This window comes from Mustelus asterias, chromosome 7 (genome assembly GCF_964213995.1).
Source record: "Mustelus asterias chromosome 7, sMusAst1.hap1.1, whole genome shotgun sequence".
NCBI classification, from domain to species: Eukaryota; Metazoa; Chordata; class Chondrichthyes; order Carcharhiniformes; family Triakidae; genus Mustelus; species Mustelus asterias.
In genome coordinates this window covers 75,893,779-75,908,668 of record NC_135807.1, presented here as the reverse complement: position 1 = coordinate 75,908,668, position 14,890 = coordinate 75,893,779, and the positions used below count along the sequence as shown (strand labels likewise).

The following is a 14,890-nucleotide window of genomic DNA, read 5'->3' as shown; positions in this document are numbered from 1 at the left end:
TGGGAAATCCCACCCATCATGTCCAACATTTGATGCATTCCCACAATTGGACAACACTCACTAGACAATCCTAATTGTGCTAAGAATTACAGCAATAACCAAGTTAATATTAGTTGGCTTGCAGTGTGGCTCACTTACGCATGCTAAAAACGACTCTCACACAGGGCCTTTTGGCTAAGATCAAGTGTCGCATGGACAGGCTGCTCTTGTTTGAGGTCATTAGGTTACATTTAAGCTTCATTTGAAGCAATTTTGAAAAGCGGCATCTCGGCCTTTTGGCTAAGATGCAAATGAGATCAAGCCTTGGAGGAGGAGGACTTGCACCTACTCCAATCAGCTTGGCTCATGTAGATCAGGCCCAAGACAGGAGTGGAGGCCCTGTCTTGTCAGCTTGGATCGGAAATGTCTCAACTTGTTGAGACTCTGAATTGGACTTGATTTGATTGAATTGGAATACAACCAAAAAAAACCTCCTCTCACACAGCCCTGTCCTTTACAAATAGAAAGAACATGTCCATGCATTGCACCTTTATCAACTAACTAAAAGCTACGGGGCAGCCATTCCTTGGTTCATTCTCCATTGCAAAGCCTTGACCAATCAGAGTTGACTTGCCTGGTTTGAATTTAAGCAACTGCTTAGCGTTAACCTTTCCCTGGTACATTCTCCATGGCAACACTTCTACCAATCAGAGCCCACTTGCTAACCAATCAGCACTCTCTCCTCATGCAGTATAAATCATTGCCCGCATTGAGATTTGGTACACTCTCAGTTCTGTCTTGATAATGCAAGATGAAAAGCATTGAAAACAAGTCTCATTTTTCAGCAATACTCAAGTTCTTTCGCACCAATGATGATTTCAGATAATAATCCAATTCCAATTAGGTTCAACTCTTGGCTGCATGCAGTCCATCAGGGTTCTGACTGCAGCCACGGGACATTTTGTTTAGTGAGTAAAAGCGGAGTTTGTGAGACTGTGAGCAGAGCAGGGAAGATAAAAGGATATGAGAAAGAGCGAAAATGAGAGTGGAGCATTTGGTTGGTGAGGATTTTATTAGTTTTCCTCATTTATCTTTAAATACTTTTACAAGTTATTGATAACTGTAAGGTTTTCTTCAAAATAAGAATAGTAACAGCAGTGGTAAAGGTTATCGGAAGTGGTAGGGTTTATTAACAAAAATAAAGGTAAATAAATATGACTAAATAAAAATAAACTGAACACCTAAAGCACATAATTAAGAAAAATATCACTTCTACTTGTAGCTGGTATTAGCTTTGGCAAAGAGTAAATTGTAATATATATATATATATATAAAGTAAATGTTTCTTTTTTTAATTTGAAGTTGATAGTTCTATTAATATATGAATGATTTAGCATTTTCTGTAACTAATTATGAAATATTTGGTGTGTATTAAATGTATTTAACTTATCTGTGGTGTTGTGGTTAGTGCACATGCTGATTTCAACCTTTCAATATTGCAACACGCCCACGGAAATTACGTAAGTCTAAAATCTGATTGATAGAGTGGCGTGCATAAGGCAGCCCTCTGTTTACCAGAGACTTCGAGGTGAGTGCAATAAAACTTATCTGCCATAGTGCTGCACTGCTCCTGATGCACTGTCCACTACTCTGCTGGGACAGATCGGTTCTTGTCCTCCATCTCTATGCCGAGCTACTCTTCATGGACAGTACCATGCTGATGGACCCATGGACTCTCCTGTGTCACCGTCTTGGATCAGTGCTAATGCCTGGGGTTGGGGAGTACAGGTATTACCTTCCCCCCAATGCCACACGCCAGTGTCCATCTGGACATCAGGTTTTATGGGACTCATGCAGCCAACAAAGGTCTGAAGTTTGGGCGGGGGTGGGGTGTGAGCTGATACCAAGACAAGGGGGGGAATGTGGAAGGAGATCTGTGCAAGGCAAGGTAGGAGAAAGGTAAACAGTGAGGTGCAATGTGGAAGAAGGGCTTTGGAAGAAAGGGCTAGGGGAAGGCAGAAGGCTCACATTGACAGGCAGAAGGGTAAGGAAGTGGATGAAGAGGACAAACAATGGAAGGCAGAGGAAAGACTGAGGGGAGAGAAGTTGGACAAGGCAGCCTGAAACGCAGACACCAATGGGGTGTAATGATAGTACATGTATTACTGGAAGGGATGCACAAAGACTGTATATTATGGGATGAATGCCTGAGAGTGTGGCACATTCACATGAGCACTAAGCAGACTGGAGCTGCAGTGCTTTGTGAAAGTTAGTGTTGTCCATAGTCCTCTTTGGAAATGGAAACTATGTCAAGGTTCCCGTTTTAGTTCAGGTGCTGCCAGACAGGAATCATAGCGTGCATTCCTGCTGAGAAATGGAAAGCAGCCAGAAGATAGGCAGTCCAGAAGCTATTGGACCTCAGTCTGAAGTCAGAGATAGGAGACAGTGCAGCAGGCATGGAGCAGGAGCAATCATTGGAAGCATGGTGTATCATGGGAGGGACAAAACCACATCAAAAAAACCACATCAGGTTACACTTGCACATCTGGCTATATATGCAGGACAAACAGAAGCTTACAGCAGATTATCTTTCTTCTTATTAGGAGATAGATCACAGTAGAGAAAGGCTAACAAATTAAATTAGCATTAAAATGTTTTGAAAAATTAATTTCACCCTCTGAATAAACAAACATAGAACTTAACTCTACTTATGGGATTACACTTTCTCTTAGTTGGATGGGAACCACAAATCTCACCAACAACAATCAAATATTTCAGGGTCAAGGTTACACTTCATGTGTTTTCAGAAAAGCATGATCATGTGACACGTGATGAATCACAAAACATCACATCAGATCACTCACTGATGCATGAAGGAACGCATTGTTTATTTATGAAAACACCAAACTTCTACATATTGAAGAGCATCTCAATGGAACATAAGATGGTGGTCTGACACATTATTTAAAAAAGTTAAAGAATTTTGGGAATGAACGGGAATGGGATTGAACCAGCTGGTTCATGAACAAAAATATCACCAATGCAAACTTGTTGAGCTAAACTACTCATTTCAGTTCTGTAACATTTGACGATTTGGAAATTGGCAAGCAATGGGTTTGACTGGAGATAAAAATGTATTACCAGATTGTCCATGTGTTTGTGCACATTTATGTTTGCATGAGTGTGCACTTGCAGGTGGCAGTAGTTTCCCAGTTTTCCACCCATCTGGAAACAAAGTTAGTTATTCTAAATCAGAGCTATGCCTGGGTACTGTTAATATGATTGTCTATTTCATTACATAAAGGAAACCTAACATCTGTTGAAAAAAAACAAAGTACCAAAACGTCACATCAAAATTGGAGAGTAAATAGTTTGAGGCCAATGGTTAAGAAACATGCAAGTATTAGAGTCACAGAGGTTTACAGCATGGAAACAGGCCCTTCAGCCCAACTTGTCCATGCCGCCCTTTTTTTAAACCCCTAAGCTAGTCCCAATTGACTGCATTTGGCCCATATCCCTCTATACCCATCTTACGCATGTAACTGTCTAAATGCTTTTTAAAATTGTACCTGCCTCTACAACTACTTCTGACAGCTTGTTCCAGATACTCACCATCCTGTGTGTGAAAACATTGTCCCTCTGGACCCTCTTGTATCTCTCCCCTCTCACCTTAAACCTATGCCCTCTAGTTTTAGATTCCCCGACCTTTGGGAAAAGATATTGACTAGCTGATCTATGCCCCTCATAATTTTATAGACCTCTATAAGATTGCTCCTCAGCCTTCTACGCTCCAGAGAAAAAAAGTCCCAGTCTATCCAGCCTCTCCTTATAACTCAAACCATCAAGTTCCCGTAGCATCCTAGTAAATCTTTTCTGCACTCTTTCTAGTTTAATAATATCCTTCCTATAATAGGGTGACCAGGCAGGTAACTATAGGCTGGTTAGCTTAACTTCTGTAGTAGGGAAAATGCTTGAATCTATCATCAAGGAAGAAATAGTGAGACATCTGGATATAAATTGTCCCATTGATAAGACGCAGCATGGGTTCATAAAGGGCAGGTCATGTTTGACTAATTTGGTGGAATTCTTTGAGAACATTATATGTGCAGTGGACAATGGGGAACCTGTGGATGTGGTGTATCTGGATTTCCAGAAGGCATTTGACAAGGTGCCGCACCAAAGACCGCTACATAAGATAAAGGTGCACGGTGTTCCGGGTAATGTATTAGCATGGATAGAGGATTGGTTAACTAACAGAAAGCAAAGAGTGGGGGTAAATGGGTGTTTTTCTGGTTGGCGATCAGTGACTAGTGGTGTGCCTCAGGGATCAGTGTTGGGACCGCAATTGTTTACGATTTACATCGATGATTTGGAGTTGGGGACCAAGTGTAGTGTGTCAAAATTCGCAGGTGTCACTGAGTTGGGTGGAAGAGCGAAGTGTGCAGAGGGTGCTGAAAGTCTGCAAAGGGATATAGATAGTCTAAGTGAGTGGGCGAGGGTCTGGCAGATGGAGTACAATGTTGGTAAATGTGAGGTCATCCATGTTGGTAGGAATAACAGCAAAATGGATTATTATTTAAATGGTAAAAAATTGCAACATGCTGCTGTGCAGAGGGACCTGGGTGTCCTTGTGCAGGAATCTCAAGGAGTTGGTTTGCAGGTGCAGCAGGTAATTAAGAAGACAAATGGAATTTTGTCTTTCATTGCTAGAGGGATGGAGTTTAAAAACAGCGAGATTATGTTGCAGCTGTATAAGGTGCTGGTGAGGCCACACCTGGAGTACTGTGTACAGTTTTGGTCTCCTTACTTGAGAAAGGATATACTGGCACTGGAGGGAGTGCAGAGGAGATTCACTAGGTTGATTCTGGAGTTGAGGGGGTTGGCTTATGAGGAGAGACTGAGTAGACTGGGGCTATACTCATTGGAATTCAGAAGAATGAGGGGAGATCTTATAGAAACATATAAGATTATGAAGGGAATAAATAAGATAGAAGCAGGGAAGTTGTTTCCACTGGCGGGTGAAACAAGAACTAGGGGGCATAGCCTCAAAATAAGAGGAAGCAGATTTAGGACTGAGTTGAGGAGGAACTTCTTCACACAAAGGGTTGTGAATCTGTGGAATTCCCTGCCCAGTGAAGCAGTTGAGGCTACGTCATTAAATGTTTTTAAGACAAGGATAGATCAATTTTTGAAGAGTAAAGGAATTAAGGGTTATGGTGTGCGGGCGGGTAAGCGGAGCTGAGTCCACAAAAAGATCAGCCATGATCTTATTGAATGGCGCAGCAGGCTCGAGGGGGCAGATGGCCTACTTCTGCTCCTAGTTTTTATGTTTATGTTTATTTTTTATGACCAGAAGAGCTTGATGCCAAATTTAAACATAGAAGTTATAAATTTTTTAGAAAAGAACTGAATAGAATAGAATCCCTACTATGCAGAAGGAAGCCATTCGGCCCATCGAGCCAGCACTGATAACAATCCCATCCAGGCCCTATCTGCATAATCCCCTGTATTTACTCTGCTAATCCCCCTGACACTAAGGGTTAATTTAGCATTGCCAATCAACCTAACCTGCACATCTTTGGACTGTAGGAGGAAACCGGAGCACCCGATGGAAACCTACGCAGACACCAGGAGAATGTGCAAACTCCACACAAACAGTCACCCAAGGTCAGAATTGAACCTGGGTCCCTGGCACTGTGAGGCAGCACAGCTAACCACTGTGCCACCGTAACGCTACTGAGAAAATGTTATCCAATATTTTTGTTAATTATACAAATGTAAATGTTTTTCAATCTTATCGAATGAAAAGGCACAATGAAAATTTTGATTGTATATGTTCACTTATTTAAATTTAATTATAGATGTGTATAAAAGGATGTCAATTTTTTGTGTTTAATATCCTGCAAAAATATAATTGTATTATGTTCTCCTTTTGTTTTATACTGAGTTACGGATACTGCTTTCATCTCCCCTCTTTACTATCACATGATATAATTACTACCATGGAGTATGTTTCACACACAAGGGAAGACAACAGTAGGTCAGTGATCTTTTATTACATTAAAGACAACTTTATAGCACATATAAAACAACATATGATGGGGAATGCATAGAAGGTTATTACTCAAATACAATCTTTACGTGGCAAAATTAAACTGTGTTGTGCTATATAAAATATTATCTGAACACCTTGGTTATATTACAGTTTTGTCACATACTCTAAATATGAAACTGCTTTGGGCAACATCTGACTGTGGTATACATTTGTAAATGTGTTTATGCCTGACAAAAGACAGCTACAATGCAGGATATCATCTTAAATAGTGAGCAGTTCAAATTTACAAAATAGTATCAACAAATTATACTTTAATAATATCAGAGGTAAGGATTAAAGAATTGTAACTGTTCAAGTTAATATAGCTTCTTAAATTGATAGTTAAAATATTATGTTTATACATTTACAGGAAGCAATTTCAATTAATTTTATAGTTTAGCCAAGAAGTTCACTGAACGGTAAACCTAATTTGAGTCTATTCAGCATAACAAAGAAAACAGTTATTCCAGTTGTATGAATGGTCAAGGTTTATCTTGGTATAGTTTGTAAAGGCAAGCACATCATTTTACCAGCACTTTCAACAACTTGTATGCAAACCAAGATCATTCTGTTATCCGCAACAGAAATGCCCTTTTGAAGAGTCTATATCTAGGTCAGCCTGGGTTAAATACGAGGCAGGAATCTTCATGCATCTCCATCAGGGGGTGGTTGACATAGCTTGTACAATCTAGTAGAAACAAATGGCAGGTTTTACAGAATGAAGGGGCTAAATGCATCTTTGATTGTGGATTGATTGAGCATTCACAAGAAAACACTAAAATTAAGTAAACAATAACTATGCAATGAAAGATTTAGCAACAATAAATATTTCAGTGTACTTATAAGTTGTTTTACTGGCCGTGGAGATACAAAACATTAGGGAACATTGGTTTTGTGTGGATGTTATTGTGGAAAAGCAACTTGCCTGGGCAATGAAAATAAGTTAATTCATGAAAAATAAATAAACTTTCAATTATTTTGCACAATATCAGATCAGATTTTCCACTGCCATTATTCTCATCGAGTTCCTTGACCTTCTTTATAGCACAGTGAATTAAAGAGAGTTGATTAGAAACTATGCCTGGGATTTTGCGCAGCTTTTTGCAGTGGGCGTAAATGGCGATGAGGATGCAAAACATCGCAAGAGCCCAAAAACAGGATTTACGCTGGCAGGATTTCCCAGAGCAATTGTCCCGCCCCCCCACCAATGATGACCTGGATAATATTAGGGTAATGTTGCACATTAGGTCTCCTCTCTCCTGATTTAGGCTCCTTCTTGGTTATGTGTATTCCTGAGGTTCGATATCACCGGAGGCAGATGTATACTTCTCATAAGGGTCTAGCTGATGGGTCACATGCAGAGATCAGAGATTCACAATGATTGGGTTGAGTGATGGTGGCTCAGAGTATTGTGGGGGACATCCTCATTACCAAGGAGAAATTGGCATGACTGTTACGTCCTGTCACTGTGAGGGGACACCAACCAACGTGCTAGCAGCCTTACAGACTGCAGATGGAGGAGGCTCTGGAGTAAGTATCCAGCCTTGCTGTGGAACATGAACACAGTTGTCCCAGCGGCCCGACAGGAAGCAACTGAATGAGACCAGGGAGCCATAGAGAGGTTGCAATAAGTGAGATTTATTTCATGTACAGAGGTGGTTGCTATGTGCAAGTGCCTGACACCCATGCCTACACAGTGCAACTAGACCGTCTGAGCTACTGCAGCTTGGTGTATCCCCAGGATCCACAGCAGAGGTGGAGATGTCCTGCTCTCTGCCACTCCCTGTTGTCTGTGATGAGCTTGGCACGTGTACTCTGGATGGTGAGACCTAGAAGGCCCCAGCCTTGGCCTGATTCAGTCACAGGAAGAGGTGAGTTGAATGAGCTGGAGACTCTCGGAGTCACCTAGGTTGATGTCTCCAGGCCGTGCCTCAGTTTCTCTTCTTCCCTTTGGGTGCTGATGGGCCCCTTGGAATATAGGGACAGCTGGAGTGAGGTTGAGAAGCACCTCCCCCCCCACCCCCCCACCCATCCTCTGGTATTGGCACTCATGATGCCTACAAGCGCCTGCACCATGGAGTGTACGTTCTGCACCATAGAGTTCATATCCTCCACCAGTGCAGGACGGAACTCTTGCACCAAGGTCTCCACTGCAGCTGCCAGCCTTGCGGTGTTGACCTGGCTGCCTCAGAGTGTTGGCACAATCCCTTCAGACAGAAGGCATTCAGACTTCGCCATTCAATCCAAGCAATGTAGCTGACATCTGTTCCTAATGTTCCTCACTTTGCCTTTGGAGCTCCAGCTGACCAAGTCCAAAAACATATCTTCTGACTGGACCTCTGCGGATTCCTGGCTCCAGCAGTCTTCTGAGCGCAGCTCCCTGGAACGCTCTGCCTGTGCTTTCTGTGGATCATAGAGTGAGGTCCTCATAAGTTTGTGATCCCAAGACCTTTCTAATAAGTATCACTGAGGTATGTATCTCTACACTGGTGGAGGGTGTGGGTGAAAGCTGTGATGCCTCTTCAATCTCATCATCTGAGAATTCAACTTTGCTGATCCCTGGGGTGGACTCCTGTGCCTGGCTGGTGGAGCCACTGCACTCCTTACCTGATCTGCCTGCAAGAATAAGGAGATGTCATTAGTGCACGGCAGAACCATAATGATAGAAGAGATAGGACTCATGGAAGCTTGGTGTGCTGGATGATCGTGTTCTGGGTCCTCAATATATTTTTTGACACCCACCTTTCCCTCGACACAGGAAAGGTCGTCTTCCTCCCTAGGCCAATTGAAGGTTTCTCTCCTCGAACTGAGAGAGGACTTTAAACTCGGGCAACCCTCTGCCTATCTGGGATATTTCTCTTTCTTTTATGTGCCAGCCTGTCCTGCATGAAAAAAGCTAGAGAGAGTGCATGCAACCCACATGCCAGGGCAGATGGTCGGGATGCCTGGCTTGTATGGTTAGTAAGTTGGAGCAGCGGGGTGATGAGCCACAGGGCACATGTTTGGGAGAGGGAGTTGTGATGTGCCTTGAGCTGGCAGTCAGTGAGATTCCTGTCGATGTGTGGTGCGTTTCTGAGCGTGTGAGTCGAGAGTGATGAGAGGAGTGACGAGCCCCAGCAGAGCGGAGGAGATCATTCATCCTCTTCCTGTACTGGATGGCCATCCCCCGCTGCAGGGAGCTGGTGCGTACCAGCACAGTCACCGCCTCCCTTGTGGAGTTGGCAACCTTGCTTGAGGGTTTCCTCCTTGTGCATAAGTACAGGATGTGCCGACGATATTCCACTGCATCCAGCAGTCTGCTGAGGGATGTCTCTGTGAATCTAGGAATCAGCTTCTTAGAATCATAGAATCCCTACAGTACAGAAGGAGGCCATTCAGCCCACCGAGTCTGTACCAACCACAATCCCACCCAGGCCCTATTCACGTATCCCCACACATTTACCCTGCTAACCCCCCTGACACTAGGGTCAATTTAGCATGGCCAATCCGCCTAACCCGCAGAGCTTTGGACTGTGTGAGGAAACCGGAGCACCTGGAGGAAACCCACGCAAACACAGGGAGAACATGCAAACTCCAAACAGACAGTGACCAGAGACCAGAATTGAACCTGGGTCCCTAGCGCTGTGAGGCAGCAGTGCTAACCACTGTGCCACCCTAGCAGCCTTCTCATTTTTGGACCAAGAAGAAGTGGCTGGGGAGCATTGAGGTAGCCTTTAAATGGAGTGCCCTGCTTATTGACCTGCTCAGCTGATGGCAGGGTGGCTGAATCAGAGGCCACTGAGGGTGTGAAACCCATGCAAAAATAATTTTCTTCGAAATGGCTAAGTGCAGTGCAGTGCGAAAACCCACCAATGGGTTAATCACCACTTTTCCCACCCAAAACCACACTTTGCCAAAAAAATGAGAAATGGAAACCTAATAAAGAGTAGTAGTCATTCATTTTTCAAGATCTTTAAAATATTTTCAAATCACGAGCCTTCACCTGAATTAAAATGAAGTACTGAGAACAGTAATAGATTCTGAAATGTTAGTGATGCATTAAAAAAAAGTGTAGCAAAGAATAGATTGTGTCCATTGATGCCCTAAATTATTACTGCAACCATATGAATCACATCACCTCTCACTGAATCACATCGAGTTTAACAAATAATCAGAAGTGATTGGAGCTTTTCATATATTGAAAAGCCTAGTTGAGAATAGTAGGAGAGAAGACACAGCAAATCAAGAGGTATTCCACTTTAAATTCATAGTGGAAACTGCCAAAGCCTGAGGTTTCTTGAATAGCTGATTCAAAGAGGACATTAGATGAAGCTGGTGTTTTTGCAATAATTACTATTATCAGTGTACGTTCAATTAGTTTAACCTCAGGGGGATAAAAAGAATCCAAATCAATCCTGAGTGGGAAATTTAGGAATAGTGACTGAACGCTTGTTTGAAAATAGGAACATAAGAACATAGAAAATAGGAGCTAGATTAGACCATATGGTCCCTTGAGCGTGCTCCACCATTCAACACAATCATGGCTGATTTCTGTGTCAAGTCCATTTTTCCTCCTCCTTCTCATATCTCATGATTCCCTGGGGTACTAAAAATATGTCCAACTGAAACTTAAATATAATAAATGATGGAACTGAGTGAAGAAAGTTCTCATTTCAGTCCCAGATGATTGACTCTTCATGTTCTAGATACCCCAGCCACGGGAGACAACCTATAAGTGTCTACGCTGTCAAGCCCTTGCAGAATCATTGACATTTCAATGAGATCACCTCTCATTCTTCTAAACTCTGGAGAATATAGGTCCAATTACCTTTCTGTCTCATCTTGGGCCAACCCTCTTATCTCAGGAATCAATCTAGTGAAACTTCACCCCATTGCCTCTAATGCAAGTATATCCTTCCTTAATTAGAGAGTTCAAAATGCACACCATTCTCCAGATGTGGTCTCACCAAAGCCCTGCATAAGTGAAACAAGATTTTTTTACTGTTGTAATAATGACCAAATGTCATTGTCTTATGAATTGCTTACTCCAGAGAGTGAGAGAGGGAGAGAGAGAGTATGTGTGTGTGTGTGTGCGTGCGTAGTGCTGTAAGAGAAAAGGCAAGACAGTAGAACAGGATAGAAATGCAGATAATGATAACCAAAGTGTGATCGGGAGGGTTGTGACATACAAACATAAGAATGCATCAGCAAATAAGCTTAGACTCGGGAAAAATAGTTTAAAAAAAGACAGAATTAAAGGCTCTTTATCTGGATGCACACAGCACTTGTAACATGATTGATGAATTAATAGTACAGATGACAATACACGGGTATAACATGATAGCCATTACAAAGACATGATGGCAAAGTGATCATGGCTGGGACCTGAATATGTAAGAATATTTCACATTTCAGAAGGACAGGAACAAAGAAAAAAGATGTGATGGCTCTATTAATTAAGTACACCAATGAGAAATGATCTTGGTTCAGAAAAATCAAGAAATAATCAGAGGTTGCAAGAAAGGTACTGCAATGATCACGGGGCATTTTAATCATTATAAAGAATAGACAACTGAAATTGACAAAAGTCAACTGTATGAATTCCAAGGCTGTTTTCAGGGCTGTTTTGTTTTTATATAATACTTTCTGGAACCAACCAGGGAATCAGCTATTTTAGACCTGGTATATATATATATATATATATATATGTATGAGACAGGATTAATAAATGACCTCATAATATAGTATGTTCTAGATAAGAGTGATAATGAAATGATAACATTTCACTTTCAGTTTGAGGGTGAGAAATTTGGGTCTGAAACTGGAGTCTTAAACTGAAATAAAGGAAATTACAAGAGTGTGAAGACAGAGTTGGCTAAAATGGACTGGGAAAATAGGCTTAAAAGTGAGACAGTAGAGAGGCTGTGAGATACAAGGGTATACCCATTTGAGAGATAAAGCTTATCAAAACAATTCTAAGTCCCGAACAAGCATGAAAACGGGAGAGTTTCAGATTCTTTTTTGGGCGAATAAAGAATCCAATTTTATGACACTCTGAGTAAAGGAATGAAGCAATATCTGTTTCCCACCAGTGGGATGAGGGGGCGGGGCCTAAGATCACCAGAAAGCTGGCAGATTATGCCAGAAGGCACCATTGCACATGTGGAGATCTCTCTCTGTTCTGTGTGATAGCACAGAGAGATCTGTCAGGCACCCAACCCGATTATTGCTGGCCTCCCTACCCCAACTATCACTGGCCTCTGTGGCCAATGCCCCCCCCCCCCCTCCCACTATCGCTGGCCTCCACGGCCAATCCTGGCCATCCCACCACACGATCCAGTCGATGATCTATTGCACAGTGCGCAGTGTTCTCCCAGTTGGCACTGCCAAAGTTCCAGGCCGGCAGTGCCACACTGGTACTGCTCAAAGGGCACAGCTCCCTCTGCCCCAACCGCTCAGGGGGCATCAATGGCCTCCAGTCCTACTGGCAAAGCCACCACAACAGGTCCCCGTTGATGGAGACCATACATGATCCTCATCTGTGAGGACTTTCACCAGCGAGGCCACAAAGGCAAGTGAGCTCAGCCAATTGCATCCCGGACTCACTAATAATATTTAAATCAGATGTAAAATTGGGCGTGAACCGGTTTTTCACTTATCTTGCGACCTTACCCACTTATCACACTGGTCAATGGGCAGGGCGAGATGGTAAGATCACTCATAAAGACTCTACAAGAAGGATGCAGCATCTGTGGCTAACTAAGGAAGTTAAGGATGGTATCAAATTGAATAAAAATATATACAATGTTGCAAAGACATGTGGTAGCCCAGAAAATAGGGAAAAATTTAGAAACTACCAAAGGGTGACTAAAAAACTTAAAGGCCAGGAGTTTCAGCTCCCATTTGCAGCAGGTATCATGGCGAATGGGAGCTCAGGCCAAAAATTGGTTTCACATTCTCATAAAATGAGGTTATGATTGTGCCACCAATCGCCTTCAGCGAGTTATCACAGAATTTGACAGATGCCTTCTTGGGTTTCAGGACCATCTCTCTCATTTGTAGCTGTCCTGGGTTGAAGAGATTAACAAAGTATGCAGGGGTGCCGTTTGAATATGACTGCTGGAGTGAGAAAGCATTAAGCTCACAGAGAGTGGGAGAATCTGAGGCTGCCTGCCTGCGATCCGGCATGTTTCCCATGCATGCATAATTAATCCAGATGGAATCGGACGATACGGATGGAAAACCCGCCATTGCAGCTGGTGAATAAAATGTCTTTTTCATACTTGCCACCACACTTAGTGCAATGGATGGAAAATCCCACATAAAGAGTGAGAAGTTGGAGTAGGAGAGAAATCTAACACAAAATTTCAAAACAAACAGTACAAAAATCACTACAGAATGTACGCTAGAGATAGCACTGAAACAGCAGCTCTGGAAGCATCAGCCCAGGTTTCACTGGGAATTGTTTGCCCCTTGACTAGAGCCAAAAATAGAGACAATTTGATCATACAAGAGCCTGGCATTCATTTTAAGCAGTTTACATTGCTGTTCCCTCTTCAGGTAGGTTTAACCACCTGAAAAAGTATGAAGTAAATTCTGCTGTGGTGCTATATGAGCACAGAATGGCAAAAGGATTAGTGCATAAAATGCCCATTTATCACCAGCTGTTTAGACACTGTACCCAGAAAAATCACCCCTAATATCTTGCAGCCTATTTGATGATTTAGATGAGCTGAATATTTCCACATTTATTTTGTACCCTGTAACTCTTAACCTAAAACCCAAGACACTATGCTTTTTTCTGATAATTTCTTCAACATTTCCTCCCCAAATTGAAAAAAAAGCATATCAATGCTCTGCTGTTTTTTTAAATGTTACCTTTGAATGTACAAATTCTGCCATCATTCTTCTTCTAATCATAGAATCCCTACAGTGCAGAAGGAGGCTATGTGGCCTATAGAGCCTTCACCGACAACAATTCCACCCAGGCCCTATACCTGTAACCCCACGTATTTACCCTACTAATCCCCCTGACACTGAGTGGCAATTTAACATGGCCAATCCATCTAACCTGCACATCTTTGGACTGTGGAAGGAAACCGGGGCACGCGGAGGAAACCCACACAGACACGGGGAGAACATGCAGACACGGGGAGAAGACAGTCACCCGAGGCCAGAATTGAACCCAGGTCTCTGGAGTTGTGAGGGAGCAGTGCTAACCACTGTGCCACTCTTCTTAAAATGTATCAACTCATATTTTTCTGCCTTACATTTCAATTGACACTGATTTTCCCAATCGACTAATTTGTCTATATCCTCCTGAACACATTTTTTGAAGATTCTTTAGTTCATCATGTTGTCTTGTAGTAAGCAGTCTTTGTGTTCAGTCCCAGGTCAAAAAGGACACTGCAGTCTTTTTCAATCTGATTAACAGTTTGGGAGGGGACACGAAGCCAGTGCAATTGAAGTGCATTTCCCAATAGAGTACATTTTTGCTAATCCATTACTTCATGTCAGACAGGGAGTATTCAAAACTTTATAAGTACATGAAACAAAATAACATCATGTTAATCAGATATGCATGGCTGAAGTTTGAGGAAATTAGGTAACAAATAGTATCGACGGGCATGATTCCTGGCAGATTCAATGAAGGTCTCTGTTTGGCTAAAATGTTCCTGTCCAGAAATTGAGATACCAGCACGTAACTATTGTTCAATTTGTTGAGTGAATATTAATGAGCAACAAATCTCAAGTGGCAGATTTTATACTAATAAGCAGTCTGGAATTTCAGTCATTACAGAAGATAATGCTGCTGTTATTAATATTGCAACAACTGCA

General features: G+C 42.3%; 1 protein-coding gene across 1 annotated transcript in view; it reads right to left on the bottom strand.

The window, feature by feature from the left end:
- Positions 1-6,015: 6,015 nt before the first annotated feature.
- The window catches only part of prex2 (phosphatidylinositol-3,4,5-trisphosphate-dependent Rac exchange factor 2), a 416,168-nt gene continuing 407,293 nt past the window's right edge, over positions 6,016-14,890 (bottom strand). The window contains exon 40 of the mRNA XM_078217095.1: positions 6,016-6,761. Coding sequence (XP_078073221.1) covers positions 6,719-6,761 — 43 coding nt within the window. The 3' untranslated portion in view covers positions 6,016-6,718. The remainder of the gene's footprint in view (positions 6,762-14,890) is intronic.